Source organism: Mauremys mutica, chromosome 4, assembly GCF_020497125.1.
Source record: "Mauremys mutica isolate MM-2020 ecotype Southern chromosome 4, ASM2049712v1, whole genome shotgun sequence".
NCBI lineage: Eukaryota > Metazoa > Chordata > Testudines > Geoemydidae > Mauremys > Mauremys mutica.
Genome location: NC_059075.1, coordinates 109,903,224 through 109,929,939, shown reverse-complemented (window position 1 = coordinate 109,929,939; position 26,716 = coordinate 109,903,224). Strand labels below are relative to the sequence as shown.

Here is a 26,716-nt window from a genome sequence, read left to right as displayed (position 1 = left end):
TACTAATGAGTACATAAACCACTTTTATTTCTGGGACTGGGAAGGGAAAGAATCATGATCTGAAATTCTTTCTTTTGGAGTGATTTGCTTGAAGCATATTTCTCTGTTTTATTGCACATTCTGTATTATCTTTAAAAAAAGACCTTTTTTGTACTGCATTTAGGAAACAAATTGACAAGGTACTATTGAAATCATTATCTAAAATTGCTCTATAGCTTAATTCTGTTCATTTGTTTTTGCTATTGTCCTGGCATGTATCTGTCTAGAAAAGTCCTTCAGTATTTTTATGTTTTATTTTTTGTAACTGATTTCGTTACACAGATATTTACTTAGGGACATATTCTGATATGCTTCTCATGCTGAATAGCAAGTTACTCCACAAAGTCAATAGGACTACTTGCGGAGTACAGTGTTAGTCTGTGTGAACAAAGGTAACTGAATTTAACCCTTAATTAGTAAGTGAGAAATCCCTATCTTTGTGCACAGCCTGAGTAAACTGACTGTGTTCTCACAGAGGCGTACCATCGAGGTCTGAGGAGAGGGAATCCTCCTCACTAGGCTGCAGAGCAGCTAAAGAAACTCTCTGGCAGCTATTTCAACCTAAAAGCAACAGTAATTCCTCCACCACCATCCACTGGGGGGAAGTGGTCAGTGGATCCCTTCCTGCTGCCTCCAAAACCTTCTTCTGTGGCATCATGGAAGGGATGCAGTGCAGGGTATTGTTAGTAGGCACAGATGGTGTTACAAATCCTGTCTGCAGATTGAAAGGAGCCTGCCCATCCTGTCTTTCTGCAGCAAAAGTGCACCGGTTTGAGAGCTCAGGGCCCTCCTATCACAGGATGGATGAGAACATGACTTGGAGAAAGACTAGGTCTTTTTGAGCTTACCCACACAACTTTTCTCCATGAACTTCATTTTGTTCCTTGGGATATAAATGCAACAGAAACAGTTAAAACAGTAAAATGTATGTGGTTATCCTTTATGCATCTTCAGTCCCATATTTCTTTTCTCTTTTTCCCCCCCCAGTGAATGCACAATGAATGGCATTAAGTGTGAATATGATGAAGATGGTATGTTGACAAAGCAGCTTTTATCGGAACATAAAATTTTTGGAACAATCCATTCCATATTACAGGAAATCTAATGATGACATTCTCCTTTGGTTTACAGAATGCCACTGCACATATGATGGAAAGCAATATGAGTATGAGGATGTCATCTACAACACTACAGATGGTATTGGCGGGTGTATCATTGCAACTTGTGGTCACAATGGAACAATTGATAGAAAAGTCTATGCATGTTCTACACCCTTAACCACAACACCATTTTCATTTTCCTCTTCAACACCTATATCCACCACTACAGGTATATTTTTAATGAATACATGAGCTCACTGTACTCTTACTTGCTGTTGAGTGAAATTTACCTACCAAGCCATGCTTATAACTCTAACAAATGGATCAGAAACTCAAAAACTAATAAGACCTATTTTTATTTGCATTTTGTATATTTTATATAGTTTTGGTCATAGCTAGAAAACAAATTAAAACATGAAAATATAGAAAATAAAACCACCGGGCATGATTTTGATATTATCTTTGCTCAAATTCAGACAGATTCATTAGAAAACAATCCCATGGGTATTTTATAAACTGTTGTAGTAACTGATTCTATACCATTCTTTTTAAACTGCTATATAGAAAATTTCCACAGCTAGTAATCTGCACAGTCATAGAATCATTCCCTATTATTCATTTATTAAATTGCAGAATGACTAATTTCTCCTAAAATCCCAGTCAGTATCATAGTATTTTGAAAATGCAGTTAGTAAATGGATAGCTCAGACTGCAATACTGAGATACTATGTGTTTCACCTCTAGATCTCTGGTTCAATCTGTCCCAGATTGGTAATGCCTGAAAGTCATGACCATCTGATGGCTGTTTGGTAGCACACATGAGATTAGTTAATCATTTTAGTATAGTTCTTAGTGCTACATCACAGAAACTGCCAGCATAGTTGGCATTAACTGGCAACTTTTCAGAAGTTTCAGAGAGGCCTGCATTGAATCAGCAAGGAGCATGAACTACTCTCTCCACCCAAGAGATGGTCCCTTACAAACAGACTTGAAGCACATTAGGGCAGCATAAGGAAACTTATACCCCTGATTCAACCCTGCAGTAATTGTTCTATGAACAAATAGAGAGGAGTGCAAGCAATGTGACATGTTGATGAGCAGTAAATTTATATAACAAATAAATTAAGTGCATATGCAGCCTATTCCAAAGCTCACTGAATTCAACTATGTCTTTCCATAGCTTTCCATAGCTTCAGTGGGCTTTGGGTCAGGGCCTTAATGTTCATGAGAAGGTGCAAACATGCTGCACAACATGGAAAATTTTATGCAAAGATGTTTTTCCCCAAGTGTGCGAATTATGCATGTGTAATTTAGGCAACTGTTTTTGAAATTTTCATAATTACTTTTTATCCTAGCACATCACAAGAAATAATGGACATGCCCTTGGAAATGATAAATCCAGGCATACCAGCAAATTCATATGTTGCAATTATTTTCATTATTTGAATGGATATTTATTATAATTTAACTAGCCTAATAAATGGATATATTTTTGAGCTCAATATACTAGCTCATGCCCTTTGTCAAGTGCCTAGACAAGCCCCTCTTCCTACAGCTGATAGCTCACATCACGCTCAGTCTATTTGGTATAATAGAAAGGAGAATATTTGCTTGAATTTCTTACTATTCTTCATTTAAAATTGAAGGTTTTGTACTAAATTTTCATTCTTTTTGGTTTTTAACCACAGTGACACCAACTACATCAGTCTGTGTTCGTGAAGTATGCCAGTGGTCACAATGGTATGATGTGAGCTATCCAGGGTCTGGGATCAACGGTGGAGATTTCAACACATTTGATCATTTAAGAGCCAAAGGATACAAAGTCTGCAAAGCTCCAAAGGCTGTTGAATGCAGATCTGAGAAGTTCCCTAACACACCATTAAGTGAACTAGAGCAAAAAGTAGAATGTAGTACAACAATGGGACTAACATGTTATAATAAGGATCAGCATCAAATGATCTGCGACAACTTCCAGATAAAAATCTTATGCTGTACCTTTGTACCATGTGAATATACAACTCCTGCTACCACAACACCTGTGGAGACTACAACACCCATCACAAAAACAACCACTCCAGAAACTACTGTAACCAGTATATCTTCAACAACTACAGCACTACCTACCACCACAGAACCTAAAACAACTATTCTTTCAACAAGTACCATGACCTCCAAAACTCCTTCAACAACTCAAGTCACAGAAACAACGAGTGTGTCAACTTCAACTCTTGGAACCACAGCTCCATCAACAACAATCCCTGAAACAACTGCTAGCCCTTCAACAGAAACTGTATATACTACAGGAGAAATCACATCCATAACACCTTGTAAACCAAAATGCAAATGGTCTGAATGGTATGATGTCCATTTTCCCAGCCTGGACAATAAAGGAGATTCTGAAACATATGATGATATTAGAGCAGCAGGAAAAGTGATCTGCAGCAAACCTGAAAATATAGAATGTCGAGCCGAGAAATTCCCAGAAAAATCAATTGATAACATTGACCAAATTGTCCAGTGCAATGTATCCTTTGGACTTGTCTGCAGGAATGAAGATCAGGAAGGAGTGCTCCAAATGTGTTATAACTATCAAATAAAAGTATTGTGCTGTGATGATTGCCCATCCACATCCACTACTACAGAAACAACAACAACTGCAGGCACACCCATTGTTTCAACAGAAACTTCCACCCAGACTCCTACAACTACAGAAACTACAACTTCAACCATAAGAACTACACCTTCAACCACCACCACAAAAGAAACCACAACCAAAGAAGTTAAACCAACTACTCCTTTAACAACCACCCCTATCGAAACTCCAACAATCACAACTACACCTTTCACTACCACAACCACAGAAACTACAACTACTCCAGGCACACCCATTGTTTCAACAGAAACTTCCACCCAGACTCCTACAACTACAGAAACTACAACTTCAACCACAAGAACTACACCTTCAACCACCACCACAACAGAAACCACAACCAAAGAAGTTAAAACAACTACTCCTTTAACAACCACGCCTATCAAAACTACAACAATCACAACTACACCTTTCACTACCACAACCACAGAAACTACAACTACTCCAGGTACACCCATTGTTTCAACAGAAACTTCCACACTGACTCCTACAACTACAGAAACTACATCAACAGTAGGAACTACACAGTCATCCACCACCAGCATAGAAACTACAACAGTCACAACTACACCTTTCACTGTCACAACCACACAAACTACAACAACCACAGGTACTACAACCATGACAACTCCTCAAACTACTACTACAATATCAGCCACTACTCCAATAATCTCAACACCAATTCCAGACACTTTTACTACTACAGCTACTTCACCAACCAATACTCAAACCACCACCACCGAGTTTACCACAATAGTAAATAAAACCACTACACCAACAACTACTGAAACTACCATGGCTGCAACTGCTACACCTATTTCAACAACAAAACCTACATCATCAATAACAGCAACAACTACTCCAGCAATAACCACAATCTCAGAAACTACAACAGCTGTGACAACTGTTTCTCTAACAACTGCTGGTTGTATTAAAGAACTATGTGAATGGTCACAATGGTATGATATAAGTTACCCAGGGTCTGCTATCAATGATGGAGATTTCGATACATTTAAGAATATAAGAGCCAAAGGATACAAAGTATGCAAAGCTCCAAAGGCTGTGGAATGCAGAGCAGAAAGATTCCCTAACACACCATTGAATGAGCTGGAGCAAAATGTAATATGCAGTAAAACAAAAGGGCTGATATGTTATAACAAGGATCAACTTCCACCAATCTGCTATAATTACCAGATCAAAATTGAATGTTGCCAAAACGTAATTGTATCATGCCCACCAACCACCCCAGCCACTACCCCAATTGTAACAACCACCCCAACCATTACCCCTATAGGAACAACCACCCCAGCCACTACCCCAATTGTAACAACCACCCCAACCATTACCTATATAGGAACAACCACCCCAGCCACTACCCCAACTGTAACAACTACCCCAGCCACTACCCCAACTGTAACAACTACCCCAGCCACTACCCCAGTTGTAACAACAACAACAACAACAATGCTAACAACCACCCCAAACAATACCCCAATAGGAACAACCACTCCAACCACTACCCCAATGGTAAAAACGACTCCAACAACTACAACGACAGTAGCAACCATCACAACAATATTAACAACCACCCCAATCACTACCACAATAGAAACAACCACCCCAGCCACTACCCCAATAGTAAAAACCACCCCAGCCACAACAACGACAGTAACAACCACCCCAGCCACAACAATGACAGTAACAACCAGGACAACAGCAACCACAAAAAACATTATTACCCATATAAGGACAACTAATACACCTCGAACCGAACCTGTACAAATAGAAACGACTAAAGGAACACCAAGTACAACTAAAGAAACCACACAGGTGACTAAAACAACACAAGAAAGAACTCCAGTCACAACAACATCAACCATCTCCACAACACTGCCAACTACCACCTCCGTAGAAACCACAACTAGTGAAGCAACCCAAAGCACAACCACAACAGGTACCACCACTCTGCCTACCACAGAAATCCCCACAACATCAGCAATACCCACAACTCCAAGAACAACCACTTCCTCAACTACAAGTTGTCAACCAACATGCACATGGTCCAAATGGTTTGATGTCGATTTTCCCTCTTCTGGACCTAAAGAAGGAGACATTGAAACCTATAACAACATAAGGGCAGCAGGAGGGAAAATCTGCAAAAAGCCTGAAAATATTGAGTGTAGGGCAGAAAACCACCCAGACATAAGCATCGATGAGGTTGGTCAAATTGTGCAGTGCGATGTCAATTTTGGGCTGATGTGCAAAAATGAGGATCAAATCGGTAAATTTAAAATGTGTTTGAATTACGAGGTACGTGTTTTGTGCTGTGAAGAAAACCTTACCTGCCCAACCACAACCAGAAGTATTGCAACCACAACTATACGTACACCACCAACTACAGTCACAAAAACCACCATTGAAGTCACAACTTCTACTAAACCACCAGGCACAGAAACACCAGGGACAACCACGGCTGAAACACCTCCAATCACTACACCTAAAACAACAACCAGAAGCACAACGGGCACCACCTCTCTGCCTACCAAAGAAATCACCACAACGTCAACGATCTCCACAACACTGCCAACTACCACCTCCGTAGAAACCACAACTAGTGAAGCAACCCAAAGCACAACCACAACAGGTACCACCACTCTGCCTACCACAGAAATCCCCACAACATCAGCAATACCCACAACTCCAAGAACAACCACTTCCTCAACTACAAGTTGTCAACCAACATGCACATGGTCCAAATGGTTTGATGTCGATTTTCCCTCTTCTGGACCTAAAGAAGGAGACATTGAAACCTATAATAACATAAGGGCTGCAGGAGAGATAATCTGCGGAAAGCCTGAAAATATTGAGTGTAGGGCAGAAAACCACCCAGACATAAGCATCGATGAGGTTGGTCAAATTGTGCAGTGCGATGTCAATTTTGGGCTGATGTGCAAAAATGAGGATCAAATCGGTAAATTTAAAATGTGTTTGAATTACGAGGTACGTGTTTTGTGCTGTGAAGAAAACCTTAACTGCCCAACCACAACCAGAAGTATTGCAACCACAACTATACGTACACCACCAACTACAGTCACAAAAACCACCATTGAAGTCACAACTTCTACTAAACCACCAGGCACAGAAACACCAGGGACAACCACGGCTGAAACACCTCCAATCACTACACCTAAAACAACAACCAGAAGCACAACGGGTACCACCTCTCTGCCTACTAAAGAAATCACCACAACGTCAACGATCTCCACAACACTGCCAACTACCACCTCTGTAGAAACCACAACTAGTGAAGCAACCCAAAGCACAACCACAACAGGTACCACCACTCTGCCTACCACAGAAATCCCCACAACATCACCAATACCCACAACTCCAAGAACAACCACTTCCTCAACTACAAGTTGTCAACCAACATGCACATGGTCCAAATGGTTTGATGTCGATTTTCCCTCTTCTGGACCTAAAGAAGGAGACATTGAAACCTATAACAACATAAGGGCAGCAGGAGGGAAAATCTGCAAAAAGCCTGAAAATATTGAGTGTAGGGCAGAAAACCACCCAGACATAAGCATCGATGAGGTTGGTCAAATTGTGCAGTGCGATGTCAATTTTGGGCTGATGTGCAAAAATGAGGATCAAATCGGTAAATTTAAAATGTGTTTGAATTACGAGGTACGTGTTTTGTGCTGTGAAGAAAACCTTAACTGCCCAACCACAACCAGAAGTATTGCAACCACAACTATACGTACACCACCAACTACAGTCACAAAAACCACCATTGAAGTCACAACTTCTACTAAACCACCAGGCACAGAAACACCAGGGACAACCACGACTGAAACACCTCCAATCACTACACCTAAAACAACAACCAGAAGCACAACGGGCACCACCTCTCTGCCTACCAAAGAAATCACCACAACGTCAACGATCTCCACAACACTGCCAACTACCACCTCCGTAGAAACCACAACTAGTGAAGCAACCCAAAGCACAACCACAACAGGTACCACCACTCTGCCTACCACAGAAATCCCCACAACATCAGCAATACCCACAACTCCAAGAACAACCACTTCCTCAACTACAAGTTGTCAACCAACATGCACATGGTCCAAATGGTTTGATGTCGATTTTCCCTCTTCTGGACCTAAAGAAGGAGACATTGAAACCTATAATAACATAAGGGCTGCAGGAGAGATAATCTGCGGAAAGCCTGAAAATATTGAGTGTAGGGCAGAAAACCACCCAGACATAAGCATCGATGAGGTTGGTCAAATTGTGCAGTGCGATGTCAATTTTGGGCTGATGTGCAAAAATGAGGATCAAATCGGTAAATTTAAAATGTGTTTGAATTACGAGGTACGTGTTTTGTGCTGTGAAGAAAACCTTAACTGCCCAACCACAACCAGAAGTATTGCAACCACAACTATACGTACACCACCAACTACAGTCACAAAAACCACCATTGAAGTCACAACTTCTACTAAACCACCAGGCACAGAAACACCAGGGACAACCACGGCTGAAACACCTCCAATCACTACACCTAAAACAACAACCAGAAGCACAACGGGCACCACCTCTCTGCCTACCAAAGAAATCACCACAACGTCAACGATCTCCACAACACTGCCAACTACCACCTCCGTAGAAACCACAACTAGTGAAGCAACCCAAAGCACAACCACAACAGGTACCACCACTCTGCCTACCACAGAAATCCCCACAACATCACCAATACCCACAACTCCAAGAACAACCACTTCCTCAACTACAAGTTGTCAACCAACATGCACATGGTCCAAATGGTTTGATGTCGATTTTCCCTCTTCTGGACCTAAAGAAGGAGACATTGAAACCTATAATAACATAAGGGCTGCAGGAGAGATAATCTGCGGAAAGCCTGAAAATATTGAGTGTAGGGCAGAAAACCACCCAGACATAAGCATCGATGAGGTTGGTCAAATTGTGCAGTGCGATGTCAATTTTGGGCTGATGTGCAAAAATGAGGATCAAATCGGTAAATTTAAAATGTGTTTGAATTACGAGGTACGTGTTTTGTGCTGTGAAGAAAACCTTAACTGCCCAACCACAACCAGAAGTATTGCAACCACAACTATACGTACACCACCAACTACAGTCACAAAAACCACCATTGAAGTCACAACTTCTACTAAACCACCAGGCACAGAAACACCAGGGACAACCACGGCTGAAACACCTCCAATCACTACACCTAAAACAACAACCAGAAGCACAACGGGTACCACCTCTCTGCCTACCAAAGAAATCACCACAACGTCAACGATCTCCACAACACTGCCAACTACCACCTCCGTAGAAACCACAACTAGTGAAGCAACCCAAAGCACAACCACAACAGGTACCACCACTCTGCCTACCACAGAAATCCCCACAACATCACCAATACCCACAACTCCAAGAACAACCACTTCCTCAACTACAAGTTGTCAACCAACATGCACATGGTCCAAATGGTTTGATGTCGATTTTCCCTCTTCTGGACCTAAAGAAGGAGACATTGAAACCTATAATAACATAAGGGCTGCAGGAGAGATAATCTGCGGAAAGCCTGAAAATATTGAGTGTAGGGCAGAAAACCACCCAGACATAAGCATCGATGAGGTTGGTCAAATTGTGCAGTGCGATGTCAATTTTGGGCTGATGTGCAAAAATGAGGATCAAATCGGTAAATTTAAAATGTGTTTGAATTACGAGGTACGTGTTTTGTGCTGTGAAGAAAACCTTAACTGCCCAACCACAACCAGAAGTATTGCAACCACAACTATACGTACACCACCAACTACAGTCACAAAAACCACCATTGAAGTCACAACTTCTACTAAACCACCAGGCACAGAAACACCAGGGACAACCACGGCTGAAACACCTCCAATCACTACACCTAAAACAACAACCAGAAGCACAACGGGCACCACCTCTCTGCCTACCAAAGAAATCACCACAACGTCAACGATCTCCACAACACTGCCAACTACCACCTCCGTAGAAACCACAACTAGTGAAGCAACCCAAAGCACAACCACAACAGGTACCACCACTCTGCCTACCACAGAAATCCCCACAACATCACCAATACCCACAACTCCAAGAACAACCACTTCCTCAACTACAAGTTGTCAACCAACATGCACATGGTCCAAATGGTTTGATGTCGATTTTCCCTCTTCTGGACCTAAAGAAGGAGACATTGAAACCTATAACAACATAAGGGCAGGAGGGAAAATCTGCAAAAAGCCTGAAAATATTGAGTGTAGGGCAGAAAACCACCCAGACATAAGCATCGATGAGGTTGGTCAAATTGTGCAGTGCGATGTCAATTTTGGGCTGATGTGCAAAAATGAGGATCAAATCGGTAAATTTAAAATGTGTTTGAATTACGAGGTACGTGTTTTGTGCTGTGAAGAAAACCTTAACTGCCCAACCACAACCAGAAGTATTGCAACCACAACTATACGTACACCACCAACTACAGTCACAAAAACCACCATTGAAGTCACAACTTCTACTAAACCACCAGGCACAGAAACACCAGGGACAACCACGGCTGAAACACCTCCAATCACTACACCTAAAACAACAACCAGAAGCACAACGGGCACCACCTCTCTGCCTACCAAAGAAATCACCACAACGTCAACGATCTCCACAACACTGCCAACTACCACCTCCGTAGAAACCACAACTAGTGAAGCAACCCAAAGCACAACCACAACAGGTACCACCACTCTGCCTACCACAGAAATCCCCACAACATCAGCAATACCCACAACTCCAAGAACAACCACTTCCTCAACTACAAGTTGTCAACCAACATGCACATGGTCCAAATGGTTTGATGTCGATTTTCCCTCTTCTGGACCTAAAGAAGGAGACATTGAAACCTATAATAACATAAGGGCTGCAGGAGAGATAATCTGCGGAAAGCCTGAAAATATTGAGTGTAGGGCAGAAAACCACCCAGACATAAGCATCGATGAGGTTGGTCAAATTGTGCAGTGCGATGTCAATTTTGGGCTGATGTGCAAAAATGAGGATCAAATCGGTAAATTTAAAATGTGTTTGAATTACGAGGTACGTGTTTTGTGCTGTGAAGAAAACCTTAACTGCCCAACCACAACCAGAAGTATTGCAACCACAACTATACGTACACCACCAACTACAGTCACAAAAACCACCATTGAAGTCACAACTTCTACTAAACCACCAGGCACAGAAACACCAGGGACAACCACGGCTGAAACACCTCCAATCACTACACCTAAAACAACAACCAGAAGCACAACGGGCACCACCTCTCTGCCTACCAAAGAAATCACCACAACGTCAACGATCTCCACAACACTGCCAACTACCACCTCCGTAGAAACCACAACTAGTGAAGCAACCCAAAGCACAACCACAACAGGTACCACCACTCTGCCTACCACAGAAATCCCCACAACATCAGCAATACCCACAACTCCAAGAACAACCGCTTCCTCAACTACAAGTTGTCAACCAACATGCACATGGTCCAAATGGTTTGATGTCGATTTTCCCTCTTCTGGACCTAAAGAAGGAGACATTGAAACCTATAATAACATAAGGGCAGCAGGAGAGAAAATCTGCGGAAAGCCTGAAAATATTGAGTGTAGGGCAGAAAACCACCCAGACATAAGCATCGATGAGGTTGGTCAAATTGTGCAGTGCGATGTCAATTTTGGGCTGATGTGCAAAAATGAGGATCAAATCGGTAAATTTAAAATGTGTTTGAATTACGAGGTACGTGTTTTGTGCTGTGAAGAAAACCTTAACTGCCCAACCACAACCAGAAGTATTGCAACCACAACTATACGTACACCACCAACTACAGTCACAAAAACCACCATTGAAGTCACAACTTCTACTAAACCACCAGGCACAGAAACACCAGGGACAACCACGGCTGAAACACCTCCAATCACTACACCTAAAACAACAACCAGAAGCACAACGGGCACCACCTCTCTGCCTACCAAAGAAATCACCACAACGTCAACGATCTCCACAACACTGCCAACTACCACCTCCGTAGAAACCACAACTAGTGAAACAACCCAAAGCACAACCACAACAGGTACCACCACTCTGCCTACCACAGAAATCCCCACAACATCAGCAATACCCACAACTCCAAGAACAACCACTTCCTCAACTACAAGTTGTCAACCAACATGCACATGGTCCAAATGGTTTGATGTCGATTTTCCCTCTTCTGGACCTAAAGAAGGAGACATTGAAACCTATAACAACATAAGGGCAGCAGGAGGGAAAATCTGCAAAAAGCCTGAAAATATTGAGTGTAGGGCAGAAAACCACCCAGACATAAGCATCAATGAGGTTGGTCAAATTGTGCAGTGCGATGTCAATTTTGGGCTGATGTGCAAAAATGAGGATCAAATCGGTAAATTTAAAATGTGTTTGAATTACGAGGTACGTGTTTTGTGCTGTGAAGAAAACCTTACCTGCCCAACCACAACCAGAAGTATTGCAACCACAACTATACGTACACCACCAACTACAGTCACAAAAACCACCATTGAAGTCACAACTTCTACTAAACCACCAGGCACAGAAACACCAGGGACAACCACGACTGAAACACCTCCAATCACTACACCTAAAACAACAACCAGAAGCACAACGGGCACCACCTCTCTGCCTACCAAAGAAATCACCACAATGTCAACGATCTCCACAACACTGCCAACTACCACCTCCGTAGAAACCACAACTAGTGAAGCAACCCAAAGCACAACCACAACAGGTACCACCACTCTGCCTACCACAGAAATCCCCACAACATCAGCAATACCCACAACTCCAAGAACAACCACTTCCTCAACTACAAGTTGTCAACCAACTTGCACATGGTCCAAATGGTTTGATGTCGATTTTCCCTCTTCTGGACCTAAAGAAGGAGACATTGAAACCTATAACAACATAAGGGCAGCAGGAGGGAAAATCTGCAAAAAGCCTGAAAATATTGAGTGTAGGGCAGAAAACCACCCAGACATAAGCATCAATGAGGTTGGTCAAATTGTGCAGTGCGATGTCAATTTTGGGCTGATGTGCAAAAATGAGGATCAAATCGGTAAATTTAAAATGTGTTTGAATTACGAGGTACGTGTTTTGTGCTGTGAAGAAAACCTTACCTGCCCAACCACAACCAGAAGTATTGCAACCACAACTATACGTACACCACCAACTACAGTCACAAAAACCACCATTGAAGTCACAACTTCTACTAAACCACCAGGCACAGAAACACCAGAGTCTACCACTGCTGAAATACCTCCAGTCACTACGCCCACACAAGTAACCACTCCAATTATTTCAAGTACACAAACAGGAACAACAGAAGTAACCATGAGAACTACTCACTGCTTTTGCCAAATTGAGGATGCTGTTTATGCATCTGGTAAGTCTTTAACAATTCATTAGAATATATTTAAAACAGATTTTTACATCATTTTTAGGAGATATTTTAATTACAGTACAGATTGGAATTATATTAAAATTTGACAGTCAAATTGAACTAATGCAGATTTTTCAATGATTATTTCATGTTTTCTCTTTGTATTTTGTATTTTGTGTATTCTAATGGTTGTTTTTTATAGGTGAAATGATTTACAATGAAATAGACAAGGATGGATGTAATTTTTATGCCATTTGTAGTAAAACGTGTTCAGTGGAGCGATTTAAGGGACCATGTAAATCAACAACTCCAGCAACAACAACTACACCTACACCTACAACTTCAACATCTATACCAACTATGACTCCCACTACAACAGTTAGTTCAACCACTAAAATTGAGTGTCCTGATGCTAAACCGCCCAGAAAGGTATCAGTCTCTTATCTTGTACAGTCTTGAAAATACCTTTAATATTAATGGGACTTGCAGGAAAGGACATTATAAATTATTCAAAACTGAAAGACTGCATATTTTTTTAAACAATTCTTCTGGTAGAGAATGTGCAAAATTGGTATAAAACTCTTGTATGCTAGTCTGAATATTACCAGTTAACTTGTGCAACCTGGTATCTGCAAATTTCGAAGAGAATTAATCTTCCAAAATATTTTTATTGCAAATGAAGCGGAGAGCTATTTATTCTCTCCATTCAGTAATGGCCAATCTTGCCTCTTGCCTCTTACTCCTGGGTATGATAGCTCTACACTGGACTGAGAAATCTTGAGTATGCTAAAGATAGTGTGGAAAACTCTGTGTCTCTGGGCCTACTCTACATTGTAACCCACAGAGATGCTTTCGGTGTGGTAATCTCCCTTTTGCCTTGACCAACATCCCTTTGCATAACCCAAGCTCTCAGTCTTTCTCATGATGGCCTTTGGCGGTAGTATCATACACGTTGCAAGGGCAAAGGGGCAATATGATTCCTCTGGGTTAAAAGACACCTTCAAAAATTACCTCTACAGCCTTGGTATAGGTGGGAGTTTCAGGGAGGATGTCACTTCCTCCCCACTCTGATCATCACTGGGGAGAGATCTCTCATGCTAAAATGGGTTGCTCCTCTCCTGACTGACAACTCCATTTCTGATGTATACAGCAGTGGAGATCTCCAGGCTTTGTTGCTCATTTAAGTTTACACTGACTGAGTCTCAACAGAGACTCACATATGAAAAATAATGGAAATTCTGTGCATGCACTGGTGCACTGGTGTCATCTACAAGGATTTTGTGAGGAAATGTGTAGGGTCATGAACTCCCCTCCCCTTGCCACAGTCCAGATTTAGGGGACTCAGAGAAGCTACAGAGCTTCCCCTGTCCTCCTCAGTATTCCCGTGGTACTGTGTGTCCAAGAAACCTGACTATGCTTTGGAACACCAAATGGTACATTGCCATGGAGCGCCATACTGCCAGGGTTTAATCTTAAGGTTTTCTTTTGCCATAGACACAAAAGTAGTAGGAATATTATCATAAGGCAGTGGTGAGCTGCAGCCGGTTCGCACCGGTTCGCTAGAACCAGTTGTTAAATTTAGAAGCCCCTTTAGAACCGGTTGTTCCTGGAGGGACAACTAGTTCCAAAAGGCTTTTAAATTTAACTAAAGCTCTAGCAGCTCTCTACCCTTCCCCCAGCCCCAGCTCACCTCACTCCGCCTCCTCTTCTGAAGCTCCTCCGGCTTCTCCTCCCCCTCCCCAGCTTCCCGCAAATCAGCTGTTCGCGCGGGAAGCCTGGGAGGGCTGAGAAGGAAGCAGCGCCTTCCACCAGGTGAGCTGGGCCGGGGGGCGGGGGTGCCAGCGGGAGAAGGGCTCCAGGCGCCGCGCTGCCCGGTGAGGTCATGGCGGGACTCTGGGGCCGGGCGGCGCGGCTCCTGCCCCCTGGGTCCAGCTGCAACCTCGGCGGGCAGCACGGCGCGGGTCCTGCCCCCCGGGTCCAGCTGCGATCTCGCCGGGCAGCACGGCGCGGCTCCTGGCCGCCCCGGGTGGGTCCGGCAGCGAACTCGGCCGGGCAGCGCAGCGCAGCTTCTGCCCCCCAGATCTAGCTGCGACCTCGCCGGGCGGCGCAGCTCGGCACCTGCCTGGCCCCGACCTCAGCCGGGCGGCATGGCTCACCACCTGCCCGGACCCCGGGTCCGGCCCCGACCTCGGCCGGGCGGCGCGGCTCGGCTCCTGCCCCGGCCCCTGGCCCCCGGGTCCAGGTCCAGCCGGGCAGCGTGGCGCGGCTCGGCTCGGCTCCTGCCCCGGCCTCCGGCCCCCGGGTCCGGGTCCGGCCGGGCGGCATGGCGCAGCTCAGCTCCTGTCCCCGGATCCGGGTCCGGGTCCGACTGGAATGAGAGAAGGGGTTGGATGGGGTGGCAAGGGGCAGTCAGGGGACAGGGAAGGAGGGTGGATGGGGCATGGGTCCTGGGGGGGGGCTGTCAAGGAATACGGGGGGTTGGATGGGGCAGGAGTCCCCGGGGGGGGCATGACCCCTCCTGGGGTGAGGAGGAGGGAACCGGTTGTTAATATTTTGGCAGTTCATCACTGTCATAAGGCAGAGCAGAACAAATTCCTGTAGACAAGGCTGCATAACCCTTTCCATTATAACTGTCTGTTTTCAGTTTTTTATAAGTTTCAACATTTTCTTTGATTAGCTGCTTTGGGTTGAATTGTTTTAGAAGGTTTCAGCAAAAACGGTGCCACTACCTGCTCATCTATTTGTAGTGTAAAATGTACTGCACAATAATTGTCACCAACATTTCCAAAACATGGATTCAAACATTAGAGAGAAGAAATATATCATAAGAAACATACCCCCCAAACACTGTAAGCATCATAACATTTTGGAACTAAAAATCTGAATAAAGTCCAAACCTAATTGTAAGCTCTTGTGACACCACATTTTTTTTAAACAGATAGGTGAAACATGGAAGATATCCAACTGTACCACTGCAACTTGCGAGGGCAATAACAAAATTGTTATACAGAAAGTGAAATGCCCACCTGTAAAGAAAATTACCTGCGCCAACGGATACCCACCAGTAAAGGTCTTCAGTGAGGATGGCTGCTGCTACCACTATGAATGTGAATGTAAGTGACAACTAAATTAAGGAAGAACATCGCTGAAAATACACAAAATACTTAAATAGAATATATGAGGATTTGTTTTTCATGGTTCCAGGGCTATTTAGAAGATTGTGTTACTGGCTTAATTTTCTAAATTCTTTCTTGTAAACTTATTTCAGTCTTAGCATCTACATTTTTCCTCTTTACCAGGTGTCTGTAGTGGCTGGGGTGACCCTCACTACATTACATTCGATGGAACCTATTACACATTCCTTGACAACTGCACATATACCCTGGTGAAGCAGATTACCCCTAAATATGACAACTTCCGTGTTGACATTGACAATTACTTCTGCGATGCGGAAGATGGACTTTCCTGTCCTCAGTCCATTATTGTTTACTACAAGCACACAGTGGTAGTGCTGACACGTGAACTCTATAATGGAGTGATGGCTAATAAGGTAAAATATAATTCTTTAAAGTTTTTGCAGTGTTCCTATTAGTTTCCTATTTCAGCAAAACAGAAATAAGGTGTACAGGCATTTGTCTGAACCTCATGTGAAATATTGAGGGCATTTGTGTTCATTATAGCACAGAAATGCTTAGGCAGAAGGCATCATAGGATAAAAAATATTATGCCAATTTTCAAGAAGCAAACATATAATAGAAGGTTTAGGGAGCTAGAGCTATCCTTACTGGAAAAATAGAAAATTATGAAAGAGGCGGGTGCATTTGTCAGAGTTAAATTCCCAAGAGTGAAGAAGTTCAAAAACTAGGGAACATGTGGTATTGTAAAGTATAAGAGTAAAGTCACCAAATGAAATTAATAGGCAGCAGGTTTAAAACAAATAAAAGGAAGTATTTCTTCACACAATGCATGGTCAACCTGTGGAACTCCTTGCCAGAGGATGTTGTGAAGGCCAAGACCATAACAGGGTTAAAAAAAGATCTAGATAAATTCATGGAGTGCGAGACCATAAATGGCTATTAGCCAGGATGGGTAGGAATGGTGTCTCTAGCCTCTGTTTGCCAGAAGCTGGGAATGAGCGACAGGGGATGGATCACTCGATGATTAGTTGTTCTGTTGATTCCCTCTGGGGCACCTGGCACTGGCCACTGTCAGAAGACAGGATACTGGGCTAGATGGACCTTTGGTCTGACCCAGTAGGGCCATTCTTATATTCTTATGTAAGATTAGATTATGAGTTCTAGCACGAGACGCAAACCCATGGAATATGTTATTGAGGCAAGTGAATGAAGCAAGATATTCTGGTTTTGGATCCGATTAAGACACAGTTTTTTGTAAGGGCTGGTGTGGAAATGCATTGCTCCTGGGGGACTTCTGTCTGATGCAAACTCATATATTGTGTGCAAAAAATCAATACAAAGGGGCACAGATATACAGCAGAAGGCCAATTCTGCCCTGATGGTGCAAACCAGCACTCACTTCACGTTAGTTGGCCAAATTGGGATCTCCCCCTGAGTATGGAGATCTTTGACTAGCATAAAGTCCCCCTAATAGCTCCTTCTCCACTCCATTCCTATTTGCTGGCACAGAAGATGTAATTGAAGAGAAGGGGATGAACTAGAGCATCCATTTACCCAGTAATCCTAAATTGCTGTTGGCAGTTGGTGAAAATTAGAAGTGGCCTCATGCTGCCCTATTTCATTTTGGGGACTGACCTGGCATTCAGATGGCTCTCTCTCTCTCTCTCTCTCTCTCTCTCACTCACACACACACACACACACACACACACACACACACACACACACACACACACACAGCTGTGCCAAGCACTCATAAGCCACTGTCAGGGATAGGGTAGGGCAGTGTTTCTCAACCTTTCCAGATGACTGTACCCCTTTCAAGAGTCTGGTTTGTCTTGTGTACCCCCAAGTTTCATCTCACTTAAAAACTTACAAAATCAGACATAAAAATACTTTCTCATTTTCGCCATAGAATTATAAAATAAATCTAATGGGATATAAATATGGTACTTACATTTCAATGTATTGTATACAGAGCAGTATAAACAAATCATTGCCTATGAAATTTTAGTTTGTACTAACTTTGCTAGTGCTTTTTATGTAGCCTGTTGTAAAACTAAGCAAATATCTAGATGAGTTGATGTACCCACTGGAAGACCTCTGAGTACCCCCAGGAGTATCCATACCCCTGGTTGAGAACCACTGGGATAGGGCATATTGTAAAATGTAGCCCAGTGATTCCCAGTCAAAACAGAATGGTACTTCAGGGATCTGCAACTCTCCCTCCTCCATCCCAATCAGATGAGAAAGGAGTTAAGTTTCTAACACAGAAATAATTCCTGAAGAGCAATATCACCTACCAAAGGTCCACATTTTTGTTAGCACCTGGAATTTGTATGTGGCAAATGTGAGTAACAGCTTAATTTAAAGAGGAAACAAATCATCATATAAAAATAATGGGTGAAATGTGTATTTCAATATGAGTTCCAGGGGCTCTCCCTGTGCTAGACACCCCTCATGGTTTGGTCCATTGTGACTATACAATGATGACAGGATTATAACAGAATAATGGCATGAATCTTGCTGTAGCCTAAAAAATTACAGCCCAGTCATTTTCTGTTAGGAAAAATGCCTACAAAAAGACACAAAATGATATTTTCACTCAGTATATTTGGCCTTAAAATAATGTGTATTAGCATAGAGCCTGCCTGGATGGAATATGACCAATTCATATCAGGACCACTCTGATAATTAGTCCCACAACTAAGTCACTCGGGGACTGAAAAGCAGCACAGAAAGGAAAAGAAAACAATACAAGTTATTATTATAAAAACTTGGTGTGGTGTGGGATATGAGGAACATGGGATATGTCATTATGAAATGACATGATTATAAAGATCAGTAAACAAATTATTTTAAAATATGTGTCTAACAAAAGTGACTCCTGCAATGACATCATTTTTAATCTCATATGCAGATTATCTTCAATAAAACAGTTGTCAACCCAGGCTTCCAGAAAGATGGCATTTCTATTTACATGCTTGGCATCAACATGGTTGTTGAAATACCTGAGTTTGGAGCTACCATCACCTTCAGCGGGTTGATCTTCTCAGTGAAACTCCCATTCAGCAAATTTGGCAATAATACTGAAGGACAGTGTGGTAAGATAGATGCATTAATCCTCCTCTTCTCAATCTCTCTATGTTTATTCCCTGAGCCAGATAGTTATTCAAGCTTACCATAGACTGAAATTCCTCAAAGCAAAGTAAATGGATTTAGGGAGAATTTGGGTTTCATCTATTGCTACTTTTTTATATTACTTCAATCTGCTTCTAACAAATAGGTTCAGATGCTTAATATTTCAATGACCTGATTTTTGTCTTATATTTTTAATCTTACATAAGCAATTATTAAGTAAACTCAAAGGAAATGATGCACTTTGAGTATCAAGCAATCTAAACTTACAAGGAGTTTGATCCACTCACTATGCTTACCAGTTTTGAATTTGATGTTAACATAATGTGTTATGCACTTTGTCAGTGGCTCACACCCTTCTGATTTGTTTATGTTTGGTCTTCCAGGTACATGCACAAACACCAAAACAGATGACTGCCGCTTGCCAAGTGGTAAAATTATTCCTTCTTGTACCCAAATGGCTCCCCACTGGAAGGTTGACGATGGCAAGAAGCAATACTGTGTAGGAACACCAACACCAACACCAGGACCCAGCACCCCCACTCCAGCTCCCAGCTGTCCCCCGTCTGCTCTTTGCAAGATAATTTTGAGCGAGTAAGATACAAAAAAGGATTAATTTACTTTTCCTTAACTAAGCAAAAATATCCAAAAATCTTATAAAATGATGGAGATAAGAACTATATCCCCATCAAGCCCTTATCAACAAATACAGGGCCAAATCTAGGGTGGCTTTATGCACATATCTGAAGGCCAAACAGTTGTGTGACAGCTGCAGAGCGGGGCAAATGCAATAGAAGTCCTCTGCAAGTGGAAACCACATACCTGTTAACACCAAGGAGAACTCCATGATGATTCCACAGCTCTCTGAGGAGAGGGTATGGAGAATATCAGCAAGTCAGGGGCCTAGCAAGTAATAAAACCCAAATCTTCTGGCTTGCAGTTATGTGCTTTAACCACAAAATCTCCCACATGCTTTCCATGGCATATCTATCCACACCAAGTTATATTTTTCAAACAGTAACATCACTTTACATTTGTAAGATGCCTGATGAGTTTGGTTTATGAAAACTTAGACAGAAAGACAGACTCCTTTCCCCATAAAAAAATCTAAAATGTGTGTACATTGTACATAAAAAATGTTCTACATGATGGTTTCAGACTTCTCAGCCTTTCCATTCTGGAGTCTTTCTCCCACATTAAATTTCAGTCAGAAACTCATCTCAAAGGAGAAGGACAATATGCTCACACTATGATGTTCCTCTTTGACAAGAATAGATTTTGTATAGCAACCGTGGGAAATGAAACTTTTTTCTTCTCTGTTGTGTTTAAAGAGTCTTTGAAGAATGCCACAAGGTGATCCCACCACAAGACTTTTACAAGGGCTGTGTCTTTGATGCATGTCACATGACCAATACATCTATGCAGTGTTCCGGCTTGGAGATATATGCCACTCTGTGTGCCACTAGAGGTGTTTGTGTTGACTGGAGAGGAAAGACCAAAGGCAAATGCCGTAAGTACTGCAGCATTAACAAATATATGTGTTAATGAAATAGTAACTGGAGGCTTGTTCAGTAAGTTGGTCCTGCATCTCACACTTACTCAATGTATTTAATATCGCTATACCTAATTCACAAATGGTTGTCAGCATGGAGCATCACAGAGGTGATACTGTAAAGGTCAGATTCTCATCTGAGACCAATATAAATCCTGTTGTGTAGCTTCAGTGAAGCAATTGAAGCTAGTGTGGATTTACACAGGTATCACTGAGAGTAAGAATCTGGCCAGTTGTGTTTTGCGAAAGGGTAAGCTACTACTTCACTTCATTGTAGCACCTGCTTACTCATTATAGGAGAGTAACATGAGATTTCAGAGAGGAGAAGAGAGGATTGGAAAGTTACTGGTGGGAAATGATGATACAAAATGAAGGGATAAAATAAAATTCTTACATCCCAACTCAACCTAGTTCATGATCATTACTCACTGCTTCACTGAGTGCTCTATTGACAGAAACCCAGAATGAATATAGGTGTGGGGAGGGGGGCAGAGAGGGTTTGGAAAGACCACTTAAAAACCTGAGACCTTAGATGCATGGGACCTCTTTCAACAAAATATAATCCAAACTGAAATGCAATCTCTCAGCTTTTTAACCTTGTTATATTTTCCCCTTCCCATACAGCATATAACTGTCCAGTGGGCAAAGTGTATGAACCATGTGGGCCTCTTAATCCTGCTACCTGTGATTCAAGGTATGGAAAGAACATACAAGCAAACCATTTAGTTCAATGTGTCCTTCCGGATTTTTGTCACTTAGGATCCTTTATTATCCATAGAGAATAATTAATCTGGTGAATTTTAGCATTTTTCATTAATAAAATGTATCATTATTCAGTCAGATCTAGTAATTAATAAAGAATTGAACCTGTAATTCCTATTGCTTCTTAAAAGAACTGAATTATTTTCCCTCTTCACATGTATCCATCATCTAAATGCTGTGATTTCCTGCATGGATTGCACTTGGCTGTTTAACTGTCAGAGAGCTGTACTCTAACATATGCCTCTTTCCTAGGGCTATTCAACACAATGGCACTGGCCTAACTGAAGGATGTTTCTGCCCTGAAGGAAAGATCCTCTTCAACACAAACAGCGGTGTCTGTGTCTCTGGATGTGGTAAGCATGATGTTTTTTACTTTAGAAGTAGATAGGGCTCTGGACTGGGAGTCAGAAGGCCTGAGTTCAATTCCCATCTCTGCCAGTGACGCTGGGCATGTCTCTCCAGTTCTTTAGTCTCCCCATCTGCAAATTGGGAATAATAATAGTTCTCCTCCTTTGTGAAGCATGCTGAGATCTCCTGATGGAAAATGCTCTATAAAAGATAAGCACTGTTGTTGTTTATCTAGAACTTTGTCATAAACAGTTAGTTAAGGGTTAAGGTTTTTTTTCTACCTGTAAAGGGTTAACAAGCAGTACCTGTGAACACCTGACCAGAGGACCAATCAGGGACAAGATAATTTCAAATCTCTGTGGAGGGAAGGTGTTTTTTTTCTGTGTTCTTTGTTTTGAGAGAGTCTCTCTTGGGAGTTAAGGGAGTCCAGACATCTTAATCAAGTCCTCCCAGGTTTCTGCAATAAATTCTTCTATTCAAGCTAGTGAGTATTAGCAAGGAACTAGTATTCTTATACTTTTATTTCTGTATTTGCAATTCTGTGTTTTGCTATAGAATTTCTTTAATTCTGTACTGTTATTGCTTTTACTGAGAAAGAAGGGAGGGGGAATTCTCTCCAAAAATTGATAAGTTTAGACCCTGGGTATTGTTCTATCTTGGTATTACAGAGACAGTTACTTTCTTTTTATTCTTTAATAAATCTTTTCTGTTAAGGACTTGGTTGATCTTTCCTTGGGTAAATTCTCAGGGAAAGGGGAGGAGGGAGGAGGAAAGCGTCCCTCTGTAGTTGGATCCCGGTATCTCTCCTAGAAAAAAGGGAGGGGGAGGAAGCAGGGGGGAAATGGTATATTTCTCCTGGGTGTAAGAACTCCATGGATTTGGGGCTCTTGGGATCCCCAAGGATTTTGGGGAAGGACTGTGTCCCAATACACGTACATTATTGGGTGGTGGCAGCTTTTACCAGATCTAAACTAGGATTTTAGTTTAGAGGAGTCCATGCAGGTCCCCATTTTGGAACCCAACATCTCTAAGTGGGGGTGAGACCTATGACAAACTTGATCCAATGTCCAGTGAAATGAATGGGAGGCTTTCCACTGATTTCAATGGGTGTTGGATTGGGCTTTTGATAGTTTTATAAAGAATGCTAAATATGGTGAATATTGCTTATGAAAGCAAACAACTAATAATGCTGGCTAATTCCAGACCTGCTACTGCTATGGCTCATGCAAGATTCCCATACACCACTCTGCCAAAGCATCTCGACTCTCCCTGTAGCACTCCTCCTTTTACAGTGCTCTGCCTCTTCTCAGCACAGACTGATAATTATAATTGCCAGTTTGGTCATTTTATGGTGTGTCTAAATGTGCATTGATAACTGGGCTCAGAATTCATTTCACTTATATGATCTTAATTACAGCCATTGTATTCTGAAGTGAAAAACTAACACATTACATTTGTTCTACCATCTTCCCTGCCCCCATCTTATTGGCTATTTTAATTTTAAAGTGTATCCTCAGTGTATTATGAACCTGTGAAACATTCAAACTGACAAAAAGGTATTTCTGATGTGTTGTTTTCAGTATTTATCTGAAAATAGCATCAATGTTTGAATGAATCTGTCAGCCCTCTTCTTCTAGGATTTATCTGCAGGCTGTTTCTGGTTGCAGTAGCCTGACCCAACCCTATCACATATATTCCACATCACCTCAGTAGCACTAATGTTAATATCTATCCTTTCATTTTTCTCAGATATCTGTATAGGACCAGATGGACTGCCCAAATTAGTGAGTATTGCAATCAGTATGTTTTACCAAATATAGATTGGTGAGCCCAAGGAACATTTGGGGGTTTATGAACATGGGGTTTGCCAAACATTCTAACAGATTTTGAGGAATATTTATTTTTGGAAAATGTGTGTTCCTCTTAAATTGTAGAAAAAAACATGCAAGTGTCTGAATTCTAGAACCCTGTGTTATTTTATAAGTGACTAAAATATAGATAATGGATTCTTCCATTTCTAATCTTTCCATTACATTTTAAAAATACAAGAAGGACAAATAGCAGTCCTAGAGGACCAGCATATTGGTTTCCTTTATTTTCTGGAATTTAGCATGCAAAGTTTATTAGAAATGAAGGGCTGGATGGAGGAAAAATTAGTTATAGATAGCACACTTTGCAGTCCCAATTTTTTAATTCCATCTAATTTCTACAAGACCCATTTTATAACATGACGTACCTGATCGGAGAATTTTGTTACACATTTAGAACACACATGGGTGTTCCCTATGCTCTTTCAATTATATTTCTTGTATCTTTCACACAATCTCTAGGAATTAACAGATTTATGCAAAGAAAGGTGGCAATGATCAGATACTTTCAGTAACATATGGGGTCCTTTTCTAAGGATTTTCTGAGTTTGAGGTTCCTGACAAAGATTAATCTGGAAATTATATAAACATGAATGATGCTGATGCAGCTGTACATAGCTTTAGCCCTGAACAAGCTAACTAATGCAAATTGTCTGACTTGGTTCTAAACTTTTTTTTTTTTAACAGCCTGGAGACCAGTGGAAAAGCAATTGCCAGGACTGTGTTTGTGACCGGTACACTTTTAAAGTGCAGTGTACAAAGCACCCGTGTAAACCACTCCCACCAGTCTCTTGTGATGACCCAGGGTTTGTACCTGTCCAGTTGCTGACACGAGAAGATCCATGCTGTGGCCAGATTGAATGCCGTAAGAATCCGCTCAGCTCTTCCATGTGAAAAATACTATATATATCGTGGGGAACTTGTGAGGCATCTTTTCAACATTTAATTTGGAATTTACTTTCTTCATATAGTGCCCCCTTGTCCTATCATGACCCCAACACCTTTTGTATAGCATTTACAAGATGTCTGAAGGGAGCACCCTTTAAAAAAAATACATTTCATTTCCGAGAGAAAGAAAAAAGTATTTCACCAACAAAGGGAAAGCATGCCTACCAAAAACTCATTTGAAATGTCCAATTATTTTAATTGTTGGAAGAAAACAAACTGTACTGCCCCTAATAAGTAAATAATACCACCAACAACAAAATCTCTCTAATACCACCTCATCTCACCAAAAAATCCCACTGTTACCAAAAGTTCTAAGCTATTTCACAAAATCTCTAGAACTTTTACAAACTGGAGTAGGGGTTTTATGAATTCCTGAAAGTCACCAGACTCTCCATCCCTATAAATTTTCCCTTTCAAACTTGTCTCTGACTGGAGAGAGAAGTTTCCACTAATCCACTCTTCTGAGCTAGAACATTAAACTACTTGTTTTAAGAATTAGAGGTTTTTCTAATCCCCTCCTCATGCTTGCTCACAGAGCTATGGTGCTAATTATGGCCCAGTGAGGAAACTTCAGAAGTTCTTGTTCATACAGTACAGAATCTTCCCAGGGGTGGCAAGTTATATGGGCCCGTGGGGCCCAGGCCCCACCAATAATCCAGGAGCTGGGCTCAGCCCCACCAATGTTTGGGCCCCAGGCCCTGTGCTGGGGGTCCCCACGTTGCAACACCCGGCGCTCACACTCACCGCAGCGGCAGCGGCAGCTCCCGGGAGGGGCCTCAGGAGCAACTGGACTCCCAGCCCATTGGCTGGGAACCCCAGCCAATGGGAGCTGCCGGGGGCGGTGCCGGAGCTGCCTGGCCGCGCCTCCACAGCAGGGAGGGGGAGCGAGCCACAGGCAGCGGCTGAGCCCTGGGCAGCCATTGTGAGCAGCAGACAGACACAGACGGTGAGCTGTGGGCAGCTAGACACACACAGCCAGGGAGGGGTGGTTGGTGGGGACAAACACACACAGCCAGGGGGTTGTGGGACAGACAGACAGACAGACAGACACAGCCTGTGAGCTGTGGGGGCAGCCAGACACACACACACAGCCGGGGAGGGGGGGGTTGGTGGGGACAAACACACACAGCTTGGGGGTTGTGGGACAGACACACACAGCGGGGGGCAGACAGACAGACAGACAGAGCCGGGGGGGTTGGTGGGGACAAACAGACACAGCTAGGGGGTTGGGGGTTGTGGGACAGACACACACAGCGGGGAGCAGACAGACAGACACAGCTGGGGGGGGGGGGTTGGTGGGGACAAACAGACACAGCCAGGGGGTTGTGGGACAGACACACACAGTGGGGGGCAGACAGACAGACAGACACAGCCGGGGGTTGTGGGACAGACAGACACAAGGACACAGCTAGGGGGTTTGTGGGGACAGACAGATGGAGCTGTGGGTGGGGAAAGGAGCAGCAATGGGCACCCCGGGGCTGGTATAAAATACACAGGATGGGGGGGGGCTTCCTGAGGGGACTATAGCAACACCCCCCGCAGAGCAGACCCAGGTTGCAGCTGGCTCCGCCCATCACAGCCCTCTGCCCCACAGAAACCCACACAATCCTCTGCCCCCTCGAGAGATTCCCAATGACCCCTGTGCCCCTGTCACTCCTCTCCAAAGAGCCCTCCC

The 26,716-nt window shown here is 42.7% G+C and overlaps 1 protein-coding gene across 1 annotated transcript in view; it reads left to right on the top strand.

The window, feature by feature from the left end:
• LOC123369009 (mucin-5AC-like) overlaps nucleotides 1–26,716 on the top strand; it is a 61,431-nt gene that overhangs the window by 26,349 nt on the left and 8,366 nt on the right. The window contains exons 29-42 of the mRNA XM_045014388.1: nucleotides 1,027–1,070; nucleotides 1,171–1,368; nucleotides 2,828–3,349; nucleotides 3,446–13,294; nucleotides 13,494–13,720; nucleotides 16,230–16,404; nucleotides 16,591–16,841; nucleotides 19,346–19,529; nucleotides 19,950–20,157; nucleotides 20,895–21,073; nucleotides 21,740–21,809; nucleotides 22,130–22,230; nucleotides 23,975–24,009; nucleotides 24,781–24,958. Of these exons, the coding sequence (XP_044870323.1) occupies nucleotides 1,027–1,070; nucleotides 1,171–1,368; nucleotides 2,828–3,349; nucleotides 3,446–13,294; nucleotides 13,494–13,720; nucleotides 16,230–16,404; nucleotides 16,591–16,841; nucleotides 19,346–19,529; nucleotides 19,950–20,157; nucleotides 20,895–21,073; nucleotides 21,740–21,809; nucleotides 22,130–22,230; nucleotides 23,975–24,009; nucleotides 24,781–24,958 (12,221 nt within the window). The remainder of the gene's footprint in view (nucleotides 1–1,026; nucleotides 1,071–1,170; nucleotides 1,369–2,827; nucleotides 3,350–3,445; nucleotides 13,295–13,493; nucleotides 13,721–16,229; nucleotides 16,405–16,590; nucleotides 16,842–19,345; nucleotides 19,530–19,949; nucleotides 20,158–20,894; nucleotides 21,074–21,739; nucleotides 21,810–22,129; nucleotides 22,231–23,974; nucleotides 24,010–24,780; nucleotides 24,959–26,716) is intronic.